Genomic DNA, 15,205 nt, shown 5'->3' on the forward strand with positions numbered 1-15,205 from the left:
CCCAATGTCATGGTGAGCTGAGGGTGAGGTTTATGACAGCAACACCAGGCTCACCATAAATCTGGCAGTGACAAGCAGTCTGCCAGGAGAGGAATGTACAGTATAAAAGCACAGTAACACGAAGGTGGGCCGGACTGACGAAAGAGAAATAGAGCTGGGAGAAGTGCCAAGAAGAATAGCAACTAAGGTGAAGACTGGGCAGATTACCAATAGGGAAGCCAAAGAAATACCTCTTTGTAAGCTTAATTTACTTAGTTAAGGTAGAAAAGTATTGGACGGACTGTGTTGTAATGTGAAAAAAATTGTAAAGAAAAGTATTTATAATCCAATCAAAAGATTTAGAAAAGATGTAATGGAGCGTGATGTATATGATGTATTTAATCAGAGATTAAGATGTGGCATAAGGCATACTATGAAAAAGTATTAAGGGTCTAATCCTACGGTGCATGCTCACATTAATACTGTGGCTTGGAACTTTAAGAAGCATGTGTGCAATATACGTAGAACTCAGTCTCACTCTAAGGGAGACACCAAATGAGGTGCAAGAATTACTTTCCACACAAAAGAACTCATGCTCCTAAGATTCTAGTGGAGCACTGAACAGCAGTACCTGCTCAGGCTGAGAAAATCCTTTTTCAGAATAAGGGCCACAGGCACGAGAACTAATGCCAGGGTCAGGCGACCCTGGTCTAAAGGGAACCATGGACCTTTAATCCTGATGGGCAGACTTTCCAGGGGAATCCTTACAGCAAACATTTGCTGCCTCCATAGCACATACAAGGTCCTTGAGAAACATCAAATCTACTGTCCTCTACTGCAACAGAAGGGTTAAGAGCCCAACAGTTTTGACTCCCAGTGTCACTAGATATCTCTTCCAACATTTAACACTCATTTCAGGAGTCATTTTAGAGATTTTTTTTTAAATGTGATTAATTCCTGATATGTTTTGTTTTGATTTGGGGTGTGGTAAACATATGGAAATATTAGATTTTTTTTTTTACCATTTTAACATCCATTCACCCTTCTCCTGCTAACATATTCTGATTTCCCTTTAGGAAATGACTACTTCTCCATTCTCAGACCATGTATTTCTAGCAGTCAGACCCATTCTAGGCACATGACCTAGGCCTGAGCCAACTACCATATCACATTCCAATGACCACAACAATTTGCTCAGAGAAAGGCACATGACACATTCTGAAGCAGTGAGGTACAAGGCTGCTGGATTTCAACTCAAAGGTACAACCCAGGTAGCTCCTGGCAGCAGTGGAATCAATACAGAGGTACCAGAATGGAGAGATGAATTCAAGTAACTCATTTCACCCTTAATGCAACCATGCATGAAACTAGCCCTGCAAAGATTTTTGGTATGTGAGCAAAGCAATTCCCTTTTTGGCTTAAGCCAGTTTAGGCTGGGTTATCTGTACAACATAGCCAAGAGCAGAAACTGATGCAATAAACGAAGTTGATACCAAAAAGTGAGAAAGTTCCTGGACAAGAGGTTTGAATGAAGCGCAAGTATAAAGCACAAACCAATGACCAACTCTAGAAATGCTGGTAGCTATTCCAGATATTTAACAGCATGAGCTCTCTGAAGCTGATTTCTGTCTTCTGACCCCAAACAGAAGGGGTATAGTAACTGGGGGTATGGGAAGTCTTTTAAAGAAGCACAAAGACTTTTCTTAAAAGTCTCCCTCTTGACTTCATTTTCCCATTGCTGCCTCCCCCAACTAATAAATATTTACTCCAGGTTGTAATAACGTTGCATTTAGAGCTCTCATTTTATAGAACTCCGATGCTTCAGTTTCCGTTAGTTTTTAAGACATACACGATATAATCACACATAATGGTGACCAAAACCCCTTGCTAAAGATCAATGGTTTAGAGAAACTTGAGTTATATAGCAATCTCTGAAATACCTAAATCTCCAAAGTAATACATAAGCTTATATGTTACACTTTATCTGAACACCTACCAAGCCCAGATTCCAACTTCTTTCTGACCAAAATTTCTCCCCCTCTTACTCCTTCTCTCTTGGGAAAGAGAATTTAATACGGCTCTCAGGTATTCAACACGAGAAAACCACTGGGAAAAACAGCAGAGCAACTCAGTAACTCCTTTCCATCCCTCACCACTCCATCTCATCCCACCCCACCCCCCCAAAAAAGGAGGCTGGAGAGTATAAAATAGCCAAGATTTTAAACAATAAAAAATTTATGGGATTCTTCCAGGAAAACACAAATCTGCTCAACACAAAGTACATACATTAGGAAACATAACTAGAATATTTTAACCATTATTATATACAAAAGGGCAGAGAGAGGTTGTCTTTCATGAAATCTGGATTGCAGATGTCTAGCCAGAAAAAAAAAAAAAAGATTAATAATCTATCACAAAGTCCCACAACTACTGATTCAAAATGAAAGCTTTCACTACTTACACCATATGTAAATATACATATATACACGCTGCTTATAATCCCTTGATCTGAAGAGAAAGAGAACTGATACTCTACTGTGAAAATGGTCAGTGGGCAGACATTTTAAAATCCTTTCCCACATGAAAAGATTCCTGAAAAAGAGATCAGAAGACAACAAAAAAGCACTCAATATATATGGAGTTGTAAATCCTGTATGAACTAGTATCCATTACACAAAGGGGGAACATGCAACAAAGTGATTAGGAAAGTCAAACATGAATTAGTCCAATATCACAGACACAAATGTAAGCCCCAAAAAAGCACTTTATGGAATAGAAATCCACACATATCAAAAAAAGAGCCTATTATTAACAATGAAATAATATCAAACTTTGAAGTTCCGAATAAATCTTAAATCAATAAAAAAAAAATCAGTATGCCCTCACCAAGAAAATAATCTGTTTGAAGTAGTATATAATTAAGATCAAGGCAGAACACATATTTTTAAAATATAACAAATCAAGCGTTTACTAAAAAGGCTATTATATACAAGGCATTAATTCTAAGGGCACTAAGATAAAACATCCTAGTGTATTTTGAATAACCACTGCTTGATTCTATTAAACTTTCACTGCACCTAAAAATGTAAGCTCTAACTTATGCAGTATATACTTTTGGTTAGTAAAGATAATTCGAAGTACCAATGGTGCATGCTCGGATTCTGTCCTTGGTTCTATAGTCTCTTGTATTATTCCACTTGAACACACCTGATAGTTCACAAGGCAAAGACACTCCCGTCCGCATAAGTGGGGTGGAAGGATGATGATGACAGCGTCAACAGCAAAACACATGGGGCTTTTTCTGCGCCAGGTGCTGTTCCTAGCACTTTACATATATGTAATCTTCAGAAGAGCTCAGGGGCCCTGCCTGGTGTGGCACTGCGGACTGAGTGCCGGTCTGTGAACCAAAGGGTCGCCAGTTCAATTCCCAGTCAGAGCACCTGCCTGGGTTGCGGGCCAGGTCCCCAGTAGCAGGCATGCAAGAGGCAACCACACATTGATGTTTCTCTCCCTCTCTTTCTCCTTCCCTTCCCCTCTCTCTCTAAAAATAAATAAATAAAATCTTTTATAAAAAATTTAAAAAAAGAGAAAAGCTCAATGAAATAGGGTAGTCTTCTTATCCCATTTAGCAGATGAAGAAAATGCATCAAGAGAACTTAAGACACCTGACCAATTTCACACAGTTGGTATGTCACAGAACCGGGATTCAAACCCAGACAGTCTGGCTCCAGGGTCTGTGCTCTGAGTTCAATTCCAGAAATTAGGTATAATTTCAACCTTTTCTTTCCCTCTAATCTACTTTATCCATCTATGGATTCCAGTTTCTTATATGGAAAATAGGCTAATAACAGTTCTTACTTGACATGGTTGTTCAATCTTCATATGAGGATTAAATGCAATAAAACATGTAATATATTTAGAACAGTACCTGGCAGATACCAATACCACATAAGTAACTGCCCTTATACTATCTACCAAACGTGTGTCGCTGGAGTTGAGAATCACTGCTGGTGAGAATTTACCAAGCGGAATGGCCTTAATATGTCATTCACAATTCTAAAGAAGTGATAACTAAATAAAACTTGACTTCCCTAATTATTTCCACTATGAAATAACAAGTCCAACACCAGCCTTCAAGAAAGTGCATATACAGCGTGGGACAAAAGTAGGTTGACAGCTATGAGTACACAAAACACAAGTTTATTCTTGTATTATTATCCGTTAATTATTGTATTACTTGCTACATGAACAACTATAAAGCTACTTTTGCCCACCTTGTACGTAACTTAGAAGCTGCTCTCTTTGGCCTGGAATTCCCTCTCCATTATTTTCTATGCCCTCACCCCAACCCCAGCCAATGCCAAAAACACATCTCATTCCGATAAAGGCAGACAGTAAAAATTTCTCCTCAGCACCAGACTGAATGTTTATATAAGTTGTTAGACACAAAATATATTTGGTATTTTAATGTCCAACTCATCTGTATAGCTGGGGTCCTGGGCTCTCTACAAGGTTTCATCCAGAATCCTACTCTCAAAGTTCAAAGTTTGCCTTCACCAAAGAACTACATAATCATGGAGACTGAAAGAACAATAGCAATCCTCTAGTTCAGGGCTAGTGCTGATCAACATGTAAGTTTGCTTCTAATTTCCTCTTGTGACAACATCCTTGTATATGGTCACTGTGCAACTGTGCTAAGACTTCTCTCAGGTACAGACAGGAGAAAACTGCCGGATGGGTTCTAGGGTGCAAATACATTCAACTCTATAGGAAATTACCAAACTACTCCTGAAAGTAATTTATACTCTTCTAAGAGTATGGAAGTACACATAAGGCAAAGAGCAGGGTGGGAGGGCTATCACTGATTCAGGTTCAAAAACCAACCTAAATTTGTAGTTAATTTGCTTAGTTACTTCTCTTTCCTCCTCCTGAAACTCCATTAAACTGATAGAGAGTATTTTTAACAAAATAAACTAGTAACAAAAGAATCTGCACAAGGGAGTATAATAAATTTGGATGCGTTTTTTATGAAGAGAGTCACTGCCAAGAGCAGGCAAAGAGGGGCCTGCCACAAAAGGCATGATCACCAAGTACACTCCTGAGGGGCTCCAAGTTAGAACCCCTGGGTGGGGAGGGCAGGCATAAGGAGGGCGGTGGAAAAGGAGGTTAGCTTTTTCCAAGGAGGCTGAGGAGAAGAAAATAGAACAGGAATTGGCTTCTCATCCCTATTCTGCCCCTACCCCCATCCCTGCACAGGCAGTTTATATGCTTTCTGGCATTCATCCCCAGGCCAAAAAAAAAAAAAAAGCAGGAGGAGGGCAGTGGCTGCTCTTTCAAGAAACTGAACAAACTGCCTCTGTGAGTCCTTTCACCTAAAAGCAAGCTCCCAGCCCATTCATCCTACCATTTACCTGCCAGTCAAAAGCACTACCCCAATGCTTCCAGTGAGAGCAAGCTGGCCTTCCAGCTAGTCAGCCCTGCCATGGACAAGACCAGGATAAATCGAACAAGTGAAATAACCCCAGAGGAAATAAAGATGATTCAGGAAACAGAGAGTAACTTTGTCTAAACCTTATTATTCTCACAGTGATTAGAAAAGCTTTTGCATCGATGTCCCAGAATAAAGATGTTATGAAAAAGGAATAATAAAAAAAAAAGAGTTCTTGTAAATTAAAATATAACTGTGGAAATTAAAAGTTCAGTTACAGGAGTCAGGAAAAAAGAATTAGAAACCAACTCCACCATACCCTACAAAAAGGTTAAAAAAAAAGAGAAAATCTGGGAGAAATAAAAAAGAATAAAATTGAGGAGATTCGCCATCCAATGAAGAAAACAGAGGGGGAAATTATCAAAGAAGTGTTTCCAAAGCCGAAGAAAAACACAAATGTGTATTTGAAAGGAACTACTGAGTGCTGAGCATAACTAATAAAAAGGACATACACCTAGGCATATCTTGTTCCTTCTGCAACATCAGAAATATCAAGATAAAGAGCAAAGTCTAAAAAGTTCCAGAGGCGGGGAAGGGAACCTACAAATAAAGGAGGCTCTGGCAGGGGTTAGCTATAATGTGAGCAACACTGGATGGGAGAAGATAATGGAGCAAAACTCTCAAAGCTCTGAGAGGAACTTATTTTCCATGTAAAAGTCTACATAAGCTAACTATCAAACCAAGTGTGAAAGCAAAATAAAGACATTTTCAAATATTCAAGGACTCACTGTTGACCTCCTATTCTTGTATCATGAAGAAGATAGTTTAGAAAGAATACAAAACAAGGGTGAAAACCAAGGAAATATACAAGAAAATAGTGGCACTAACCCAGGAGTCCAGTGAAAAGAAATCCCAAGGATGCAGCTAGCTGTACAGCAGACCTAAAAAGCAATGAGTCCACATTAGAACAGGAAATCAAGAAGCTCCAAAGAATGTCTTAAAGAAGAATCACATAAATATCAGGAAACAGACAAAATGAGTAAGAAGCTAGAAAACATTAGCAAAATGATAAAGATGGCATATGTTGCTTCCCTCAACATAAAAAAATAAGAAAAACTCCAGGAAAAATAAAAAGTTATGTAACATCAAACTCCCAACATAAATCCAGCAAACTAAATAAAATGTGACAATAATTTTGAGCAAATGATTAAGTGTAAGAAAAGTAAATCCTCATTTTAACCAGATGCTGGAACATTCTCCTTTAGGTGACCTAAGAGTACATATGTCATAGGACTTTTATAGATGGAAATTTAGCAGACCACTGCTTCCACTTGCAAGATATTTCCTTTGCCCTCTCTTCTCTAACTCCCACACTCGTTCATTCATTCATATTCATTCATTCATTCATTCATTCATTCATTCATTCATTCATGTAACTAGTATTCACTGAGAATCCTACCTGCCAGGCACTGTCCTAAGGGCAGAGATAAAACAGTGAACAGAGAAGACAAGTCCCTGCCATCGCAGAGCTTCCATTCTAATGAGAGGTGACATCTCCTCTTCTAAGAATCTGTTAAGGGGTTCTCTCTCCTATGAACTTTTCTGAATTTCCACATTAAATGTTTCACCTGTTCTACTCCTAAAGAATACTATCCACAGAATGGAATTTAGCTTTTTACATGCACATTACCTTAGCTCAGCTCATGAGTAAGCAATGCAACAGCAGCAGCATTTCTTAGAGTTATTTCTACTTCTAGTGCAGAGCACTGGGCCTAGATGAATAATTGTGTTTTGAACCTTTCCATTCAACCAAAATGTAATTAAAACTACCAAGTAGAATGTAAAGCACTATGCAAATGTTAATTCTTATTTAACAGATGAGGAAGACGAAGTCCTTGTCAGTTAACTGACTTGCCCAGATCACAAAACCAGTTTGTGAAAGAGTCAAAACTAAAATCCCTCCTGCTAGGTTGAATTAAAAGAATTACTCCAATCAATAAATGGGCCAAAACAGAAGAGAATGTCTTAGGCATTTTCTTAGAACATTTTCAAGTATATGATAAATGCTTAAGACGCAGACTCTATTTATTCCATATGTCAAGGCGTAACATTTCAATAATGCAAAGATCACTTTGAAAGCCTTTTCAAAACCTCTATTCAAAAATATAATCTCTCTTGAAAAAGCTTCCATTTCAGAGTTGTGTATTTCTACTTTGCAATACATAATACTTGAAATGCATAAATGTTTAGAGATGTTAAAGGCATTTATTTTTTTAAAAATTGGCTTAACTATTTCTTCAGAAGAAAAGCTTCAAAATTATTCCTATATATATTTTACTTATTTAGTGCCATAAAACTGGATTTTTATTCTTTGTAAATGCAAAAAAAAGAAAGTTTTCATTAACTTCCATTAACAATAACAAAAAGGCAGGTCTCTCTTTCATCAGTCAAAGAAGGTCTATGGTTAGTTACTGAATCATACATTTACAAAAATAAGCAAAAAATTAAATTTACACATGTACACAACTTCTGTAAAAATCAGGGAATTAATGTAACAAATCTTGTTATTTCACACATCCCAACATTGCTAGTAACCACACTTTTTATGGTTTTTCTGTGGTATATGATCATGTCTGTTAATAACCTATATTATTAACATTAAATAGTAGTAGCCATACAAATTACAACTTACCTACAAAAACATAACACTGAACTAGATGAGTAGAGTTGTTTTATATTCAAAGGATAAGCAGCTAAGGAATCGATACTGTTTTAGTTCAACATTTGTTATCAAGAATTTGCTTGATGCCAATAGCTATTCCAGGCACTTTGAATGTTTCCAAGATGAACACGTAAAAAATCTATCCTTGTGTGGTGGCTTAAAGTAGGGGAAGGAAGGCAACTGAAACTGCTCTTCTCCTGAATACTAAAGATGACTAATTAAATGTGATTTTCAAGTACAGGATACCACAGCAAGGTTATCTACACATAGGTTTCACCAAACTTAAAAAGATGCTTTAAAGTTATGTTTTTTAAAAAAAAGGCCCTGACTGGATAGTCCAGTTGGTTTAGAGTGTCATCCCAATATGCCAAGGTTGTAGATTCGATCTCTGGACAGAGTACATACATGAGCAACCAATGAATGCATAAATAAGTAGAACAACAAATTGATGTTTCTCTCTCTCTCTCCTCTCTCTCTCTCTCTAAAAATCAACAAAATAAAAAGGTGAGAAAAAATAATGTAAAAAAAATCAGTTACTAAATATATATGATACAAGGACATCAGCTGTGTTTATGAGTCTGATCAAGATATCAGGAATTTAACTCGCATATATTTTTGTATAGATCCCCCAATACTTTTAAACTGAGGTGAAGGAATACTAACTAAATAGTGATGCATAATGCAACTGTTGAGAGACTAAGAGAACCTGTTGGCACTGAAACAGCACCAGGTGTTAGATCTTGGTTCAGGAATCTCAGCAGTTGAGTACTGGCTAAGACAGAATTCAGAGCCAAGACTCAAACTACAAGAGAAAGTTTATTTAGAAAGTTGCAGAGGTAGAAGTGAGCTGTGAAAGAAATGGGCCCAGGAAACAACTTGCACAGGCAAAAGATGGGCGCTTGGAGCTTAGGAGAAAGAGGGAGTCAAGGAAAACTCACCTGGGAGAAAGGGGTGGGGAAAGGCAAGGGTGTGCTCCACAAAGAGAGCGGCACTGGGTCCTCATCTTGAAGGTATTTATCAGGAAGTCTCAGGGGAGGATCCCAATAGACTATCATCAGCTTTCGAGGGATCTCCTTTCAGGATCATGGTCTCTACTGATTGGTCAGAGACAGGGCAGGGGGTCATTAGTCAAGGCAGCTGTCCCTAATGTCATCCATGGCATCGCTTGTCTGGTTTTGCTGCATTCTGGGCCTGCAGCTAAAACACAACGGAGGCCTAGATGCCTTTGATGCAGGTGAGATCCTCATTGTCCTGGGGGCTTAATGCTTAAGGGCTATTGTCTGGCCCCCTATTTCATTCCTCTTGTAAGGGGGGTCTAACACACATGACTAGCAACATGCCAGGGGAAGAAAGGTCAGGGGAGGATCAGAAAGGCATGACCAATGATATGAAAGGTCAGGGGAAGAAAGGTCAGCCTGGGGGCGCAGTCCTTGTTTTCCCGGTTTTGCCCACTGCTAGGTACAGGGGGCTTTCTGCCTGGTGGCCTTCTGTACCTGGTCCATTGTCCTTGCTCCGCTCATGCCTGTCTAACTGCCTACCACAAAACTTTTATCACCCACTGGAACATAGGAGAGTTTCACCTTCATTCTACCTCCAGTACTACTAACATTAATTACCACAATTACCATTCATTACCCAGATCAAATGCCAGCTCTGTGATCTGCCCTATGTTAGGCAGCAGCACTTAAACAGACCCAATTCCACCCTCTGCTACCAAGCCTCATTTTCAATCACTGAAATATGCTTAATTAACACCTAAACTTAATTCCATGCCTTTGCCTTTTCCTAGCTATTTCCAAAGCAAAAGTACAGATCAGGGCATAAAAACCTCTTAAGATATATTTTGAAGCTCCTTCTTTAATATCTATGCAATCAGAAGATTGGTTTTATAACTTTTAAAATATGTGAAATGCTCACATAACTATTAGCAAACTGTCAGGCAGTCCTGCAAAGTGATATTAAAAGGACCAACAACAATAAAAGGCAAAAATAGGCACAAAAAGGAAATAAAAGAACCAATACGCATATGAAAAGATGCTCAGTCTATCTAGCTGTCAAAATGTGTAAAATAATATAGTAAAAACTATAATAACAAGAGCAGCTAAAATTTATTACGTTCTTTCTTCAAGAGTGAAAATGCAATAAAGATTAACCTAATTAATCAATCAGCCAATTACCAAATAGATATGAAACTCCCTGGGAAAATAGGAAGTTTCAAAGAGGAGGTGATATTTGAGCTGGTCCTTCAAGGACGCAAATTCACTAAAGCAAAGATTGGGGCAGGGGATGATGAGGCAATCATCATCCAAAGGTGGGGGAGAGATGAGGCAATATCATAAACAAAAACACCAAAACATGAATCCAATTTTTTAATTCTAGGAAGCAGTTCTTATTGTGAAGCTGGAATCAAAAGTGCATAATGTAAGTGACAGGTTATATAACTATACAGATGGAAGGAAGATAACATATAAACAGTACTGTACTACAGGCTAAAACGACCAAACTTCAGTGTTTTTTAAAAATTATGGAACTTACTATAAATGACCTTTTAATTTGTATTTCTTTTTTGTGAGTCAGGTTGAACATCTTTTAGGTAAGAGTGATCTATATTTCTTTTTCTGTAAACTACCTGGAAATAAATATGGTTCTTCTATCAAGTAAAAAAAAAAAAAAAACTATGTAATTTAATCAAATTTGTTTTTTCCTGTGTCTTTTTCAAGAAAATACTTGATCAAAACCACATAGCAACTGATAATTAATCAATAACACTTCACCCCAATGAGATTTCTTTCAAAATGAAGCATAATTCTACAAAAAGTAGGTAACTTAGGTGGTTTTCCAAAAGTCATTCCTTTCAAAACAAATCAAAAACCTAAAGGAAATTGCCAACCTAGAATTCTTTACCCAGCAAATATATTGTTCAAAATGAAGTGAAATAACATTTTCATGTTAAAAAAAAATCTGAGATCTTATTATCATCACACCCACACATAAGGAAACATTAGAGGGCACTGTTCTTTAGGCAACTAAGAAATGCAGAAAAGACTAAAGAGCAATAAAAAGCATAATACGATATATAAGTAAATAGAAACACTAACAATATAAAACAATACGACTGCCTTGTGCTGTTTAAAATGTATACAGAATTAAAAGAAACAACAAAGTATATAATAAAAACAAAAGAGCATAGAAACCATTAAAAAGAAAAAAAGGTTCCCATACTCTTAGGAAATGACTGGTTGCTCCATGACCATAAAAACAATAACTACTAGAGTGAGTTTTAATAGATCACGACAACTGTTTCACTGGTCACGTTTTTTAAAGCCATACAATCAGTAACAGCCATGACTCAGAAATTCAGACAATCAAGAAACACTTCAGTGAAGATTCTTATAAAATGATCAAATATTTACTATTTCAAGGCATTTTTTTAATGGGATGGTATATATCCATACATTGCTAACCTACATAACTATGGTTCTCCTTTTACATAATAAATAAATGACAGAAAAGTAGAATAACAAATAAGATTTAACAGGAGCTGTTATCAAGGCAACACCCAGAGACAATATACCTACAGCTCCTAATCCATTTCATGCAGCTCTGGGTTCTTTTTCACATCTGGGAATCAGAGATTTCCTCGCCCAGGGATCACTGTTCTATGAGAACAGTGCTTAGGCTACTGCCAACGCTTGACTCCTCAACATGTTCAGTAGGTCCTGTCTTCTAAAAAACAATGCATATGGACTAAAATCTTCGTTCTCCTGACTGGTGAAGGAGATTCCTAAGGATAAGGATCCTATCCATATTCACCTCATAGAACTATAGTATATACCTTCACAGTCTGTAATTATTGACAAGAAATAAAGTGCTTGTACCAAATACTTTCTAGTTACTCAAAATAGAAACATTAACATTTAAAATCAAAACAACAAATTTTCCATTTCACACACTTTTACTTCATATTTCTACCTGGTAATTTTAAACATCAAATGCAACTGAGTTTATCCCTAAAATAGTTTTCAAACACATCTCTAACTGAAGTATAATTCCTTTCAATAAAAGCATTGTTCTGCTACTCAACAGTCATCTGATTTACATAAATGCTAGTTAAGCACCACAGAAATTCTTAAACATATAACTAGAATGTCACAAATCACTTAATCCATTCTGTCAAAACAGAGATTACATAAATTTATGTTTCACTTCCTTTTAAAAAAATCCTATTTATTTTCTCTAACAGAAAAAAAGTTAGTAGAATAAACTTACAACTTATACCCCCAATCAAACTTGAAAATGCTTCTGGTTAACCACAAATTGACTCAAGTAGTTAACTGTTTTTCTGAATGTATTTTACTGATACATATCTGACAACGTCCAATAATGTTATATATTAACTGGGTTACTGTTTTACAGAACTACAAATTATTTCACTGATTGTTATTTTTAGTCATTCACAGATAAAAAGGGCACTCTTGTCCTTATAAATTATCCAAGAAAACTAGATGCCTTGCTGGCTAAAAATAAACAATTTTGTAAATAGATAGCTATTTTACTCAGGGTTAAAATATAACCATAAAAAGCTATTATTAACAACACCTTTCATTGAGCTGAATTCACAAAAATTTTCACAAAGGTATATTATAGTTCTATCACTCTCAAATATCCTCATAATATTTGGTAAAATAAAGACAAAAATTACTTTTCAATTATTTTTAAAAATTTAGAAACATAAAACTTCACATTTACCAGCCATAGATTATAATATAAAAAACTACAGAAATGCCATAAATACTATGAATTTTAAATAAAATTCTAGCCATAATTTATTAAACTCTATTAATAAAAAACATACACAGTGATTTAAAATGAAAAAGAAGAGTACCATGGTAGTTTCTTGATGATTTACCAAAAATTATCCCAATATGTAAATTAAACAATTATATGATTCCTAAATTGCCATACAAAGACATCTGGCTGGTTCTCATAAGTCATACTAGCTCTCTTTACACTCTCAAACCTTTCCTTTTTTCACACTAGTATTTTCTTCGTAACAAAATACTACCTAGTCAGATTCTAAATATGAATCTTTAGAAATGAGATTTTTTTAAAAAAATTTCAAAACTTACTGTCTTGTTTCGTAATCTAATGATGTCCGAGACAGAGCCAGCCCCACAGTACTCCATGACAATCCAGAGGTCTGTGTTCTTAAAGTAACTGCCATAGTACTTAACGACATATGGGCTGCAGAGAAACATACAATCAAACTTAGTTAAAACTCCCACGGGAAATTATTTCTTGACCTCAAAACAAAGTATTTCAACATTTCATAATGTTCCAATAAATAAACTTAATGACTAAATTTCTCCTACACATCGAATTGTCTGTATGTAGAGCTCACCAACTGTGTATACTAATTTAATTCATAGATAAAATTTAACAAGTTTACAAACCAGAGAGGCCCAAATGTTTTCAGTAATTCCCAAGAAACTAAGGCTTTGTTTTGGTAAAAACTACCACTTAATATAAGGAACAAATGAAAATATTTTTCTTTAACTAAAGCACTTAAAATATAAATCTTCTAAAGGATTTTCATTCAGTCAAATATTAACACTCAACATTAAAATACTTCATATTTCAATGGGGCCAAAAGTGTTTTAAATTCTCTTTCATTTGGCCTTTGAAAATTCTGGAGAAAAATTATTTTTGCTTTAAATTCAGATAATTAAAATTAAAATTGAGGTTTCAGAGCAGAATAAACTGTGTATAGCCAAGTCATTTTAGGAAGACTCACAAAGGGAAAAATGACCAGTTAATACTGATGTATTAGGAATTAAACATGTATATTTAGGTGCCTATCCCCCCCAAAACTAGCAATACTGCAAGCATTCAGCCCCTGATGGGCCTGACATTATGCTATGTTCAATCTTTCCTTTTCTACATCAGATTGTGTGAACCACATTCTTACCCAGTTACCAAATAGAGAGGTTTGGAGAACTTTTATAATTTTATTTTTTGATCTGGGGACTGAGGACTTTGGAATGTATTATTTTTCATAACCGCTTGAATTTCCAGTTATAAAGCCTTCGAGGAAAATATATAACATAATCTAAATATATAACACACAACAAAGAAAAGGAAAATTAAACATACCCAAGAAAAAAAGTTCCTGTAAGATTATTCAGTCATTTCATGAGCCAAAGCGTTTTTATGCATCTTACGTACTGTTGGAAGAGAAAGTTTTCCATACATCTCTTATTAATAGGGCCCTGATCTGAATGGGGTGACCATGTGTCCAGACTCCCCTAGTCACCGGTTCTGGCACCATGTGTCAACTCTGATAAATAAAACGTTAGCTGGGGGGATCACAGTGGCGGGGGGCGGGGGTCCTGGAAAAGCCCTTTCCTACTTCTTTCCTTCTCCCCCCTGCTGGGAATATAGACAATAAGGCTGGAGCTGGAGCAGCCCTCTTATAACTATGAGATAATAAACATGAAAACAAAGGCTATATGCTAAGAATAGCACAGTATAAGAAAAAAAGCCTAAGACAGCTGTTACATTGTTGCTGCTGTTTCAGCCCCATCTTTAGACCTTCTCTAAAGGGAGAATAAATCCCTTTTGATTAACTATAGGCTAAATAGAGTCCTAATTTATAAACTCTGCAGCCCTTATAAAAACTGGGCTACTTAATCGGGCATATTAAGTCCCTTCGTGATCAGCTCCATTAATATCCAAAGTCAGTTCACACAAATCTGTCTCATACTTTCCACTCCAGTAATTCTAAATCAGTCAGAATACCAGTGAGCTGTTTTTCACCTCTTTACCTGTAATTCTCTTTACTCTCTCTCATCCCTCCACTTTACCAGCTTAACTCTTCCTGAGCATTCCAGACTTCCTGACTCCTGGCTGAGATAGGTGCCCTGCCTCCTTATTCTCACATTACCCCACACACCAATCAGTATAGCGACCGCATTTTATTACAGCTGTTCGTTTGTATCTGTCTTCTCAACTATATTACCAGCCAGCCCCTCAAAAAAGAAAAACAGTATCTTAGTTGTTTTGGTATTCCTAGATCC

At 36.5% G+C, this 15,205-nt stretch overlaps 1 protein-coding gene across 1 annotated transcript in view; it reads right to left on the reverse strand.

The window, feature by feature from the left end:
- The window catches only part of STK3 (serine/threonine kinase 3), a 243,918-nt gene that overhangs the window by 200,019 nt on the left and 28,694 nt on the right, over positions 1-15,205 (reverse strand). Inside the window, exon 4 of the mRNA XM_054590312.1 lies at positions 13,259-13,373. Within this exon, the coding sequence (XP_054446287.1) occupies positions 13,259-13,373 (115 nt within the window). The remainder of the gene's footprint in view (positions 1-13,258; positions 13,374-15,205) is intronic.

This window comes from Pteronotus mesoamericanus, unplaced genomic scaffold (genome assembly GCF_021234165.1).
Source record: "Pteronotus mesoamericanus isolate MK-2021 breed Mesoamerican mustached bat unplaced genomic scaffold, CSHL_Meso_final scaffold_174, whole genome shotgun sequence".
NCBI lineage: Eukaryota > Metazoa > Chordata > Mammalia > Chiroptera > Mormoopidae > Pteronotus > Pteronotus mesoamericanus.